The sequence below is a fragment of the Tachypleus tridentatus genome, chromosome 4 (genome assembly GCF_004210375.1).
Source record: "Tachypleus tridentatus isolate NWPU-2018 chromosome 4, ASM421037v1, whole genome shotgun sequence".
Taxonomy (NCBI): domain Eukaryota; kingdom Metazoa; phylum Arthropoda; class Merostomata; order Xiphosura; family Limulidae; genus Tachypleus; species Tachypleus tridentatus.
In genome coordinates, this window is record NC_134828.1 from 26,238,773 (window position 1) to 26,253,919 (window position 15,147).

The 15,147-nt window shown below is 31.2% G+C and overlaps 1 protein-coding gene across 2 annotated transcripts in view; it reads left to right on the forward strand.

Moving 5' to 3' along the window:
* LOC143248726 (neural cell adhesion molecule 1-like) overlaps nt 1-11,416 on the forward strand; it is a 50,320-nt gene extending 38,904 nt beyond the window's left edge. For both annotated transcript variants that reach the window (XM_076497390.1, XM_076497389.1), the window contains exons 10-17: nt 1,555-1,645; nt 2,246-2,463; nt 3,057-3,147; nt 6,111-6,151; nt 6,901-7,038; nt 7,392-7,492; nt 8,035-8,153; nt 11,154-11,416. In XM_076497390.1, coding sequence (XP_076353505.1) covers nt 1,555-1,645; nt 2,246-2,463; nt 3,057-3,147; nt 6,111-6,151; nt 6,901-7,038; nt 7,392-7,492; nt 8,035-8,153; nt 11,154-11,401 — 1,047 coding nt within the window. In that variant the 3' untranslated portion in view covers nt 11,402-11,416. The remainder of the gene's footprint in view (nt 1-1,554; nt 1,646-2,245; nt 2,464-3,056; nt 3,148-6,110; nt 6,152-6,900; nt 7,039-7,391; nt 7,493-8,034; nt 8,154-11,153) is intronic.
* The last annotated feature ends 3,731 nt before the right edge of the window (nt 11,417-15,147 follow it).

Below are 15,147 nucleotides of genomic sequence, written 5' to 3' on the forward strand. Positions count from 1 at the left end.
TTGACATGACATGTGGATAGGAATGTCTGTGGGATAAATAGGGAGAAAAGAATCAGATTATGCATCCCAGGTGCACAGGTGGAGGATGTAATACAGGGGGTTGGAACAGATGTAGGTTTTTTGGTGCATGTAGAGGGCTGATGATGTAAGGAAAGGTAGGTCAGAGGAACTAACTTATAATTACAAGGGGCTGATAAAGGCTATTAACTCAGCCGTAAGGGAAGTTTTAAACTGGGACTAGCTAGTGGTGAGGGCCAATGAGAAATGTAAAAAGAATAGCAGTCAGAGAAAAATTTAACATAGGGAATGAGTATAGAAGTGGTTATAAGGGTAGGGTTGGTTGTTACTGTTGTAATACTAGAAGTATAAGATACAAATAGATGACTTTAGAGTATTGGTAGGAATGAAGGATTTTGATAACATAGGTTGTTTTTGAAACACAGGGTTAATGGTTATATAATAAGGATAGACTATGAAAGAAGGGTAAGAGAAGTGACTTTATGTGTAAAATGTGAGTTAATGCATGTGGGTTATCATAATTTGAATTATAACTGTAATTTGCATGAGAATAATCTTAACAGTGTTACAAGGAATCTTGGTGTAACAGTCGATCAGTCTCTTGAGCCATCCAGGTACTGCACTGTTGCTGTTGGTAGGGCAAATAGGATTTTAGGTTGTAACTGCAGCAATATTGAATACAAGTCTAAAGAAGTTACAATTTTATTGTAAAGGTCACTGGTTAAACCACCCATTTTGAATATTACATTCAGTCTTGGGCTTCTTACCTTAGGAAGGACTCACTGAATTGTTGAAAAGGATTCAGAGTAATGTTGCTAGAATTATGTCTAGGATGGAAGAGTTATCCTGTGGGGAGAGATTAAGATCTCCTAAATTGTTTTCTTTTGAAAAAAGAAAAGTTAGAGTGGATCTGATTGAGGTGTTTAAGAATGTAAAGGGAAGTGATAGTATTGATGCACTATCTTTTTTCATACGTAATAGTGAGAATAGTACAAAGAGGTGACACATATATACAAGATATACATTTTAGTAGGGTAAGAGTCATTTTCAGCTAAGACAGTTTTATTTTTCTACCAGTGTGGTTGGCCTTTGGAATTGGTTGCTTTTGGATGTTGTAGAAACAGTAAATTTTAAGTAATTGTATGAAAAAGTTTGATAGGTATATATGAATGATAAGGGCTGGATTTAAGATTTTTTATAAAAATTACTGTAATTTAGTTTAAAGGATGAAACAGCTGTGGTGATCACTAGGTCCCACATTGTTGCAAAACTACATTATGACTTGTATCGGTTTATAGTGAACCAGTAAAACAGTAGTGGTTCATTACCAGTTGGATTTGTATGTGTTTATAGTGAACCAGGAGTGTATTTGTTACAAGTCAGACTTCTATTTCTTTACAGTGAAACATGATATCTCTGTAAAGCTTGAAATGAATGATGTATGTTTATTTGCTTTAAGAAATCAAACATTCTTAGAAACCTTTAATATATTGTTTTAAATCTTTATCTAAAGTTATTATTTTATCTCTGTACAAGGACCCTACAACAGAAGATGCTGGCAATTATCGATGCAATGCTGTTAATGAACTTGGTGAGAGTAATGCAAACATTGCCCTGAACTTCCAAGGTGAGAAAGAAGAGAGAGAAAGACTTGTTATACTGATACTGTTTATAATATGCATGAAAAATAAGCAAGCTAAACTATGTGTATATTCATGTAAAACTGTAAACTGGCTGGCTTACAGTACATTTCTTGGTATTTGTATACACATTCTTGTTATAATTGAAAGTAATATCTTCTGAAGAGAACTGTTTGAAAAGTAGAAAAAAATTAATGTTAAAATATCCTAAATATTTTGAAACCATGTTTTGTTTTGTTTTTACTGATAGGAATATTTTGTTTTTATAAATATGCTAATATGCTTTAAGAATGTATTTAAATTTTACTAATATTAAATTTTGAGACAAATTTTAAAACTGGTATTAGTAATTGTATTAAAAGATGCATGCACAGTTGTACTTAATGTAAACTATGTAGATTTTATTATATGGGTTTCTATGTTGTAGAAAAAATGTTCATAACTTTCTAAGTTTTCAGGTGTGTAAGTGTAAGCTTTGCTCAAAGTAGAGAAGAGTGTTAAGTTTTTCAACACATTCTGACATTTTTGTTATTTCTTATTAGATCACGTGGTTAGAATGCACTGTATATATTTTGCATACTTGCTAGGTGGAGAAAAAAGGGAAGGGCCAGTCTTTATTGAGAAACCTCAAGTCATTCCAAAGGATGGTGGAAAGCGTGTTATATTGCACTGTCGGGTGATGAGTATTCCTCCTCCTAAAACCCTCTGGTATCATGAAACAAAACTAGTTAAAGAGACTAATCGTGTCACAAGTCAAATAGTGAAGGAAACAAATGACGAATTCACAATTATTCTGGAAATCAGGGTTAGCTATGCTGTGAATAAATTCTGATTTATTGTTTTCTGTGATGTGATTTAAGTATAATAGTCAGAAAAATTACATTTTAGTTTTCATTTGAAAATGGGTTTTAAAAGTCTTAGTTAATTCTAGAAGAACTAATCTGTAGTGATGAGATATTTTTAATTGAGATTTAAGTATACCTGTGGTAAAGAAGAGTCATATGCCTTGTGGAGAACTTTAAAGCAAGGTCAGAAGAGTTACATACTTTATGAGAGGACTTTATGAACCAAGTAAGGTTATTTAACCTAAACTTTCATGGTACAGAAGAGTCATTTTTATTAAATGAAAACTCTACAAACAAGGGCAAAAGAACCATGTCTATGTACCTTATTGAATAAATTTATGCATTGTGCGGAAGGATCATACTTATTAGTAAAACGGTTTACAAACTTAGGTATTATAATATAGAAGCTTTGGGATTATTAAACTTGTAAAACTTTGATTGGTGCAAGATGTTTTTCTGAATGTGTAGACTTATTAGTTTGTACTAAATGAACTATTTGTTTAAAGTGTATAAAGTATGAAGTTTGGTACAATGATCTTTCCTTTAATTCTAGGATCCATCTTCAGAAGATGGAGGAAGCTACAACTGTAACATAAAAAATGAAAATGGTGAAATCAATGCTGATTTTAATCTTAATGTTCAAGGTATGTTTTCACTGCATTTGCCTTTATTTCAGTTAATTGTAATTTTTTTAAGGAAGGATATGTTTTAGTAAAAGATAACAACATATATAGCTTCTGTTTAGTTATTGAACATCCATTCGATAAAATGGAGAATTGGTGTTAAAAATAATTTTAGGTTATAAAAACAGACAAATCACATAACAAGAATTCTGATAACTGAAGCACTTTTGCAAGTCTATTTTGGATATTCTGTCAATTAAGTTTATACATAACTTATATTTTGATACTACTCACAAACAAGAAAAAGGTTATTATTATTCTAAACCATCATTCTTTGTTGCATTATGTTTAGTTTGTTTTATAAAAGAAGCTTTAGTTTTCCTATTCAAGAGAAATGTTTACATCAGAAGTTAAATTTGTCAAGTTTCTGTTCACATTATATTAATAGTAGAATTTTATTGAATTAGAAATTTTTAAAACTTGAAATTAATAATATAATAATCTTTCATGAAATAATATGTCTTTATTAACACATTAATTAAGATTTTGCATAAATACTAACCCACATTAAACAGTATAGTATATCAATATTAATTACATTTTTTATCTAGATATTATGTTAATATTAACCACAATTAATCCATATATTATATCAATATTTACTGAGATTAATCAAAATATCAAAAATGATTAGTATTAATCAATATATTATATTAATTTTAACCAATATTAGTGAAGACATCATACGTATACCAGTATTAGGCTTATCATTACAGAATGATCAAAATGCCCATGTCACGACCTTATAAAGTTACATTTAAAATTGAATTAAACTACTTTATTATCAATGTATATGAATAAACTTGGCATTAAAAACATTTAATAAATTAAATTTTAATATTTTACAAATTTAATTTCTTAATTTATAATGAAATACTTAAAAAAATTGAATCTCCTTGGTATGAGAATTGTGACATTTAATCTCTAGGTTTTCTCTCTTCTCTACCTACAGTCCCTCTCTGAAGTACAGCATGTAACATAAATTACTTATTGTAATGTAAATATTATTAAGACAAAAATTTTTGTAGCCAGAAAATCAGACTCATTTGCCATGCCAGCAGTTCTTTCTGATATTTTATGCTATATCATTCATAATTAATGGAAAGACAGAGTTTTAATCTATTAAATGACATATAATTTTATATTGTTTTTGGTATAGAGTGTGGTAAGTTTTGTCTTCAGTTTGAAAGATTATCTCGTGTTGTTCAGATCGAGCAGTAACGAGAATTAGTTTGAGTCCCTCTTGTCTTAGTTAGAAAGTCAGTTAATTTATAATAGTTTTTTTGTGTTTTAAGATGTATTATTTAAGTAAATAAAATTATATAGTGTAATAGTACCATCATAATAAAAAAAATAGGCTTAAATTTCATTGGTAATTGACAGCAAAAAAAAATGAGAGGACAAAAGTAAATACTATATTTATTATTTTTCAGATATAATCTTTATTTATTACTGTAAAGGTATCTAAATTGTAAAAATTAGAAACATGTTAGGTAAGATAATGAAAAAATAAACAATTCTTCATGAGATATGCTCAGAGCAGCTTTTCTGTTATGTTATTTATTATAGTAATGCATTTGATGAGTGATTTGCAACTTGTGTGGTATGGTTATTAGAAAGAACAAAAGTGTAATTTTTATTTATCTTGTATTTTTTTATGATGGTTACAAGGTTTGACAACAAGGTTTAAAATATGTAGTTTTTCAGGAAAAAAATATGTTTGTTATTTCTTTAGGTGGTTTTAGAGATTATACAGATGAAATTTGAAAATTTTTATAGAGAAACGTATTTCAATCTTAATATGAAAACCACTTTGTATTTGGAACAATCAGAAGTTTGATTTCTAGATATTCAAAGGGAAATCATTAGTAAAAAGCTACTAATTAAAAAATCTGATATTTCATGTTTAAAAGAATTGCAATATTTACTGAAATCTTACCATATTTTGGGAAGATACATAAACATATTAAAATTATAGTTTTGAAACCCTGATGAACACTTGTGATTATAAGATAAGTCACATCAACCAACCCCATATGGAAAGAGTTTTCATCTCCATTAATGAAAAAATTACATTTAAATATACTAATTGAGGTATCATATCTGAGTGTCATTTTCTAAGCTAATTTTCAAAAATGTTCTGTTCTCCATTACCTCTATAAACTGATACAAAGGTTTTTATAAATAGTTAATGTTTTACATGGGTATGAAAAAGATTTGTAAGTTGAATATTTAACATTTTTTTGCTTTTCATTTTGTGAAAAATTAAAGAACAGTTTCATAAGCCAAATATTATTTTGCTGTACCACTTCTGTGGAATTGTTTTTTTCATTAACCAACATTTTAAAATACTTTATGACACAGAGAGATATTGGTTTTAAATATGTATGGATATTTTTATCTGTTTATCTTTTTATTTTTTACTTCTAACATATAATTTATTTTGTGATATCTTGAGACTAGTTTAAGATATATATGTAGTTTATATTTTATGAGATTAGTTTGAAATATGTATATATAGTTTGTTATTTTAACTCAAAAACAAGTCAAAACAAAAACAAATTAAACAAAAAATGCTGCATCAACTGAAAAAATCCCAGGGTTCAAGCTACAATGTGGGACTATAAAATGTACCCTAGGTTTTGGAGGTGGCTGCAGAAGTAGGGCCCACATAGCAGTCTGTCAGTCTTAACCTCCATTTGTGTCACACATAAGAAATAAAGAATAGCAATATGTATAGAATATTTATATTGAGTTAAAATAACAAAATATAGAATATTTATCTTTTTAATTTTACTTCTATAATATAAACTATTTTATAAATATTGAGACTGGTTTAAAATATACTTTGTTTGTCTCTCTATATTTGCTTATAGTATATATATATTTTATGAGTCCATATATTTGTAATATACTTTTTTAAGAACTTGAAAAGAAGAAATCGGAGAAGAAGGAAGAAAGAGAGGTCTGTGTTTACATTATTTGGATATTTGATCTGATCATGGTTTCAGTAAGCTTATGCTGTAAGAAAAGAAATTTGACAAAGAAATATACAAAACGTTTACCCATGTTATTCAAAATTTCATAAAATGTTAGCAAAAGATCTGACTTTAATCTACAATTACTTATAAAAAATCTTTTTAAACACTTTTTCAGATACTTGTTACAGACTAAAGCAGTGGTAGTGAATGACATAAAATTACTAGATGTTTGAGGGTTTTCTTTGGTTGACTAGGATGTGACCAACAAATTAAATAAACAATACAATAAAATAATTTATTTCTGTTTTAGTTTATTGTTTGAAAATCTATTTCCATCTTCCTTTACTGTTTCTGTTTTCTATTTTATTTTTTATTAGTGTTTGTTCTTGACTGAATATTTAATGAAACAAATTGTGAACAGAATAATTTAATATAAAATTGAAGTGTTATGGCTGGTCTTTAGTTTCGTCTGTCTTAAATTTGAAATAAAAAATAAGATTTTTTTTAATATGGAAGAAATGCTTTGGGTTAACATATTAGTGTTTGATTAAGATGACAAAAAGCAATTTAAATACATCATTGATCAGTTTAATCTGTTACTTTCTATGTTTCTCTTTAGTTGTTTAATTCAGTTTGATGAAACAGTTTTTTATGAGAGCTGCAAAGTATGCACTCATTTTTTTATGTAGACTTATATTTTTTTGTGACCATTTAGGCTGTTTTACACTTTCAGACCGAGACTGAAGCCAAGAAAATCAAAGAGAAGAAAGAAAAGAAAATAAAAGAAAGAAAAGAAGAACAAGTGGTTGAAAAAGAACTTAAAACTGAAGAAGAACGTATGGATTCAGTGGAACTGGGTAGCCCTGAAGAGGTATAGGAAAAAAACCTACTTCTGCATTATTGATAGTGCTTGTTTTTACGTGGTAGTGTTAAATTTACTAGTTTTGATATTCATGGTAATAGAGTAAAGGCTTCAATATTTTCTGATCAAGTGTACACAGAAATATTTTGTTATTTATATGTAATGAATAAATTTACGTAGATTAACTCAGTTTTACAGAATTTATGTCTTTTCTTCATTGATTGAAATTAAACGAGAAAAATCATGCTTGTGTTTAAAAATGTAAATATTTTTTATTAGATTCAGAAGTAAAGACATCATTTTAATTTATTTACGTCTGTGTAATAAATTAAATACAAAACCGTAATTTCTTCATTTTTCAGAAAGGATTATTGGATGAATCAGGGAAAATAAAAATGCGACCTAGTGAAATGGTGGAATCAAAACAGAAACGAAAATCTAGTGTTGACCAACGAAAACAAAGGTACCATAGAAAGAAATACAAAGTAAAAGCTCAGTATTAAACTACAAATGAACGTTGTTCTTTGTTACACAATTGCTTATACATTATGTAAAAGATGTACAAGTTTTTGTTTCTGATGTGTAAAGAGATAAAGGCTCATATTCACATTGTTCCACTCATTTGAAATGTGGACCCCAAAAGTGAGATTTTGATGTTTTTAATTTTAGGTATTGTTCTTACTTTATTTGTATTTTACTTTAATACAGAATCGAGGTTATCTTAATTCTCCTTGTCTTCAAAAATGTAAATCTGTTATCAACTTCAAATTGTATATGGACAGGTAGTTTATAATTATTCTTATATTTTTATTTTGTTAGAACAGTTGTTCTCATACTATGATTAATTTAAACATAATATAGTTGGTCATTTCTTCAGGCTAGCTGTCCTCATGCTCCAATTATATCAACTGTGATATACTTATTCATTTGTTCAGGTCAGCTATTCTTATGTAATTAATAAATCAACTGTATAAAAAAAAGTTATATTAGTGCAATTGTTTTCAGCATACCAGAGAAACCAGAGCCTATTGACCAACCATCAACACCCCTTCGTCCAATCCCTGATGATGAAGAAGCCCCTCCTTCTATTCTGGACTATCAAGAAAATAATACAGCCATTGAGGGTAACTAAAGTTTCTAAACTCTTTGCAAGTTTTAACATTCTCCATGTTCACACATAATCTGTGATACTTGTAATAATTTGTAGCATTTCCATGTTTATAGTTAGTATAAAAAATATGTATTTGTAATAATAGTTTTTAATCTTTCTATGTTTATGTTTTATATAAAAACTTGTGTTTGTGATGCTTTCTAATATTTCCGTATCTATATTTAATATAAAAACTTGTATATGTAATTATACTTTTTAACATTTTCATGCTTATATTTAATAACATAAGTTTCAGGACAACATGGGACCAATTGGTCCATCTTAGCTGTCCTATCTCCTGAAATAAACTAAAACTATTAATAAATAAATTAAAAAAAATTAAAGTCAAACCCAACCATTCATGTATTTATCAATCTTTTTCTTAAATTAACTTAAATTTACTGCCTCCACAATATGTGAAAGCAACCCATTTAAAAGGCCAACTACTCTGTTAAAAAAATAAAATTGTCTTTGATGAAGATGACTCCTATCCTGCCAAAATTTATGTTTAACAGTGAGAATAGTTCTACTGTTCTCACTCTTAAATATGAAGAAAGATAATGCATCAGTACTATCAGTTCTTTTTACAATCTTTAACACATCAATCAGGCCCCTCTAACTCTTCTTTTTTTAAAGAGAAAACAATTTGAGATATTTCAACCCCTTCTTGTATGACAGCCTCTCCATCCCAGGCATCATTCTAGTAACCCCTCCTCTGAACTGTTTTCAAACATTCAACGTACTTACTAATTTTATTTACCTTACACTAGCAACAGTACACTACTTGTATGGCTTTAGACTTTAGAGACTGATCAATCACCACACCAAGTTATCTTTCTTTCATAACACTTTTAAGATTATTTTCATACAAATTATACTTATAATTCAAATTATAATAACCCACAAGCATCACTTTGCACTTGTTATAATAAAAATTCATTTGCCATTTATTTGTCCAACTCACTAAATGATCTATATCCTTTTGTAAATCAGCAGCATCCTCTTCACAGCTAGCAACACCCGAAACCTTAATATCACCTTCAAATATAAGTGACTTGTTGACCATTCCTTCATCTTTGTCAATGATTTAAATAAAAAAGAGCAAAGGTCCTAAGACTGAGCCTTGATATACCTCACTTGTAAAATGTATCTGGTTTGATTGAATTCTGTTTGTAACAACCTTCTGCTTTCTTCCATCTGGCCACTTTTCTGTCCAGTTTACTAACTTTTTCTCAACACCTGTAGAGATAATTTTTTATACAACTCTTTTTATGTGGCACTGTGTCAAATGCTTTTTGAAAATCCATATACACCAAATCTACATCCTTACCCTCATCTGCATAAGGAGGAACCTTTTCAAAAAAAGTCAAAAGATTTGTAAGGCAAGATTTCCCTTAGTGAAACAGTGTTGACTATCTAGTATAATTCTAAACTTGGTTAAATGGTTTTGCAAAATTTTTCTCACACTTTATATGAGTCTAATCGGCCTGTAATCACTGAGTCAATTTTTGTCACCTCCTTTGAAATAGGAGTTATATTAGCCTCCTTCCAATCCTTTGCTACTTGTCCACTCTCTAAGGATTTATAAACAAATAGTAGCAGATGGTGCACATATCCAATCCTTAACCTTCTTTGAACCCTTAGAGAAATATCATATAGACCAGGAGCCTTATCATTATTTAAAGTTTCCAATTTTTCTTTAACAAGTCCAGATTTAAAACAGTTATATTGTCGAACCTTGTTGTCATATATCAGTTGTTCAGTATTTCAGTAAAAGCTGAAAAGTAAAATTTAATAACTCAGCCATCTTGTAATCATCAGATGTGAGCCTTCATTTATAATTGGTCAAGTGCCCTACCTACATCCTGATATTTTGTTTACCCTAAATGTATTTAAAGAAATTCTTTTCAGCCAACCTTTTCTCATACATTGTTTATGATGTCCTAGTGTTCTGTTTCACTAACTTTCTAGACATTGTATAATCTACTAAATCTACTGTTATACCAATCAGTTGAAAGTTTTTTAAATCTGTGATTCTCTTCTTTCATTTTATCTCATACACTTTTTGTGAGCCAACCTGGTATTTTTACTAACAGCTACCATTTTCTTTCTATAAGGAATATGCTTACCTTGAACATTTAAAAATTTATCTTTAAAAAGTTTTCTATATTTGATCAGTGTCTTCAAATAACTCAGCTATTCAGTTCACAACAGATAATTCTTGTCAAATCCATTGTATTTGTAAAACAAGTTTCTAATATTTCTATTTTTATATTCAACACAAAAATATGTATATGTTATAACATGTATGTTTATTTTTAATATAGAAACTTGTATATGTTATAATAGTTTTTAAAATATATGTTTATATTTAATATAAAACTTGTATGTGTAACAAATAACTTTTTCTACGTTTATTTATATAATGTAAAAACTTGAACATTTAACAAGTTAAAATTTTCCCTGTTTATGTATAATCAAGTATAATTCTTCTACTTATAACTAAGTACAGCAAATTTGTATGTATTTGAATAAATTAGGGTTTTTGATAAACGTGAGGAAAAATTGGAGTTGTACGTAAACGTGCTATTGTTATGCCAATTTTTGTGTATATGAAGTACTATTTACTTTTGCTAAGTAATATATCTGTGAAGACTTTGAATTTTTTCATAATAAACATTTCATTTTTATGCAGATTGACTGATTTCAACTTGTGAATGAAAATGACTTAAACAAGAATTTTTGATTGCGTTATATAAATTCAAATTTAAAATGTAGACAAGATTCAACTGTTGATCTTGTGAACCTTATAACACCTAGATAATATATCTATAGCTTTTACTGTAAATTGACGTAAAGGTTTCTTTTTAAAAAGTGATTAAAAAGTAGTTTATGAAGACTGTAAATTTGTGTCTACAGTATGTACCAACCCAAGATTACTGTGAACATTAAAAAACTATATATTTCATCACAGGTCAGACAGGTTACTTGATATTCAAGGTCAAAGGCAATCCAGCTCCAGAGTTTCGTTTCTACAAAGGGGTTAGTGAGATTTTTGAGGGAGGACGTTACAAAGTGGTCACTGATGGTGACACTAATACTGTATATTTCTGCATTGTTAAAGTCAAGTTGACAGATGAGGGTCGTTACAAAGTGGTTGCATACAACAAGCATGGAGAAGACACTGTAGACATGTCTCTATTCGTCAGTGGTAAGCCTTGATTTAATTACTCGTCCAACAGGCATATCTCTTTTTGTCAGTGGTAAACCTTGATTTAAATACATGTACATTAGGCATGTAGAAGGTACAATAGTTTTATCTTTTTTTGTCAGTGGTAAATCCTGATATAATTACATGTACAACAGATGTGGAGAAAATACAGTAAGCATGTGATTCTCTGTAGATTTTCAATGACATGGTTTGTTTGTTGCTAGTGAGCATCACAATTAATGAGTATTAGTTGCTTCTTTACAGATTTTAATTGTGTGTTCTTATTTGTTGCTGATGAGTCATAACAGTTGATGAATTTTGAAAAGTGTTTCTTGTTCACTTACTATGGTAAAGAAAGAGTGTGTGTGTTTTCTTATAGCAAAGCCACATTGGGCTATTGGGTAAAGAAAGAGTGTGTGTGTGTTCTTATAGCAAAGCCACATTGGGCTATTGGGTAAAGAAAGAGTGTGTGTTTTCTTATAGCAAAGCCACATTGGGCTATTGGGTAAAGAAAGAGTGTGTGTTTTCTTATAGCAAAGCCACATTGGGCTATTGGGTAAAGAAAGAGTGTGTGTGTGTTCTTATAGCAAAGCCACATTGGGCTATTGGGTAAAGAAAGAGTGTGTGTGTTTTCTTATAGCAAAGCCACATTGGGCTATTGGGTAAAGAAAGAGTGTGTGTGTGTGTTCTTATAGCAAAGCCACATTGGGCTATTGGGTAAAGAAAGTGTGTGTGTGTGTTCTTATAGCAAAGCCACATTGGGCTGTGGGTAAAGAAAGATTGTGTGTGTTTTCTTATAGCAAAGCCACATTGGGCTATTGGGTAAAGAAAAGTGTGTGTGTTCTTATAGCAAAGCCACATTGGGCTATTGGGTAAAGAAAGTGTGTGTGTGTGTTCTTATAGCAAAGCCACATTGGGCTATTGGGTAAAGAAAGTGTGTGTGTGTGTTCTTATAGCAAAGCCACATTGAGCTATTGGGTAAAGAAAGAGTGTGTGTGTGTTCTTATAGCAAAGCCACATTGGGCTATTGGGTAAAGAAAGAGTGTGTGTGTTCTTATAGCAAAGCCACATTGGGCTATTGGGTAAAGAAAGAGTGTGTGTGTTTTCTTATAGCAAAGCCACATTGAGCTATTGGGTAAAGAAAGAGTGTGTGTGTTTTCTTATAGCAAAGCCACATTGGGCTATGGGTAAAGAAAGAGTGTGTGTGTTTTCTTATAGCAAAAGCCACATTGGGCTATGGGTAAAGAAAGAGTGTGTGTTTTCTTATAGCAAAACCACATTGGGCTATTGGGTAAAGAAAGAGTGTGTGTGTTTTCTTATAGCAAAACCACATTGGGCTATTGGGTAAAAGAAAGAGTGTGTGTGTTTTCTTATAGCAAAACCACATTGGGCTATTGGGTAAAGAAAGAGTGTGTGTGTTTTCTTATAGCAAAACCACATTGGGCTATTGGGTAAGAAAAGAGTGTGTGTGTTCTTATAGCAAAAGCCACATTGGGCTATTGGGTAAAGAAAGAGTGTGTGTGTGTGTGTTCTTACAGCAAAGCCACATTGGGCTATTGGGTAAAAAAGTGTGTGTGTGTGTTCTTATAGCAAAGCCACATTGGGCTATTGGGTAAAGAAAAGAGTGTGTGTGTTTTCTTATAGCAAAGCCATATTGGGCTATTGGGTAAAAGAAGAGTGTGTGTGTGTTCTTATAGCAAAACCACATTGGGCTATTGGGTAAAAGAAAGAGAGTGTGTGTGTGTGTTCTTACAGCAAAACCACATTGGGCTATTGGGTAAAGAGAAAGTGTGTGTGTGTGTTCTTATAGCAAAAGCCACATTGGGCTATTGGGTAAAGAAAAGAGTGTGTGTGTGTTCTTATAGCAAAAGCCACATTGGGCTATTGGTAAAGAAAGAGTGTGTGTGTTCTTATAGCAAAACCACATTGGGCTATTGGGTAAAGAAAGAGTGTGTGTGTGTGTTCTTACAGCAAAGCCACATTGGGCTATTGGGTAAAGAAAGTGTGTGTGTGTATTCTTATAGAAAGCCACATTGGGCTATTGGGTAAAGAAAAGAGTGTGTGTGTTTTCTTATAGCAAAGCCACATTGGGCTATTGGGTAAAGAAAGAGTGTGTGTGTTTTCTTATAGCAAAGCCACATTGGGCTATTGGGTAAAGAAAGAGTGTGTGTGTTCTTATAGCAAAGCCACATTGGGCTATTGGGTAAAGAAAGAGTGTGTGTGTGTGTTCTTACAGCAAAGCCACATTGGGCTATTGGGTAAAGAAAGTGTGTGTGTGTGTTCTTATAGCAAAGCCACATTGGGCTATTGGGTAAAGAAAGAGTGTGTGTGTTTTCTTATAGCAAAGCCACATTGGGCTATTGGGTAAAGAAAGAGTGTGTGTTTTCTTATAGCAAAACCACATTGGGCTATTGGGTAAAGAAAAAGTGTGTGTGTGTGTTCTTACAGCAAAACCACATTGGGCTATTGGTAAAAGAAAGTGTGTGTGTGTGTGTTCTTATAGCAAAGCCACATTGGGCTATTGGGTAAAGAAAAAGTGTGTGTGTGTGTTCTTACAGCAAAAGCCACATTGGGCTATGGGTAAAGAAAGTGTGTGTGTGTGTTCTTATAGCAAAGCCACATTGGGCTATTGGGTAAAGAAAGAGTGTGTGTGTTCTTATAGCAAAGCCACATTGGGCTATTGGGTAAAGAAAGAGTGTGTGTGTTTTCTTATAGCAAAGCCATATTGGGCTATTGGGTAAAGAAAGAGTGTGTGTGTTTTCTTATAGCAAAGCCACATTGAGCTATTGGGTAAAGAAAGATTTGTGTGTGTTTTCTTATAGCAAAGCCACATTGGGCTATTGGGTAAAGAAAGAGTGTGTGTGTTCTTATAGCAAAGCCACATTGGGCTATTAGGTAAAGAAAGAGTGTGTGTGTGTTCTTATAGCAAAACCACATTGGGCTATTGGGTAAAGAAAGAGTGTGTGTGTTTTCTTATAGCAAAGCCACATTGGGCTATTGGGTAAAGAAAGAGTGTGTGTGTTTTTTTATAGCAAAGCCACATTGGGCTATTGGGTAAAGAAAGAGTGTGTGTGTTTTCTTATAGCAAAGCCACATTGGGCTATTGGGTAAAGAAAGAGTGTGTGTGTTTTCTTATAGCAAAGCCACATTGAGCTATTAGGTGAAGAAAAGAGTGTGTGTGTTTTCTTATAGCAAAACCACATTGGGCTATTGGGTAAAGAAAAGAGTGTGTGTGTTTTCTTATAGCAAAACCACATTGGGCTATTGGTAAAGAAAGAGTGTGTGTGTGTTCTTATATACGAAAACCACGTTGGGTTATTGGGTAAAGAAAAAGTGTGTGTGTTTTCTTATAGCAAAACCACATTGGGCTGTGGGTAAAGAAAGAGTGTGTGTGTGTTCTTATAGCAAAGCCACATTGGGCTATTGGGTAAAGAAAAGTGTGTGTGTGTTCTTATAGCAAAACCACATTGGGTTATTGGGTAAAAGAAAGAGTGTGTGTGTTTTCTTATAGCAAAGCCACATTGGGCTATTGGTAAAGAAAAGAGTGTGTGTGTGTTGTTATAGCAAAGCCACATTGGGTTATTGGGTAAAGAAAGAGTGTGTGTGTTCTTATAGCAAAGCCACATTGGGCTATTGGGTAAAGAAAGAGTGTGTGTGTTTTCTTATAGCAAAGCCACATTGGGCTATTGGGTAAAGAAAGAGTGTGTGTGTGTTCTTATAGCAAAGCCACATTGGGCTATTGGGTAAAGAAAGAGTG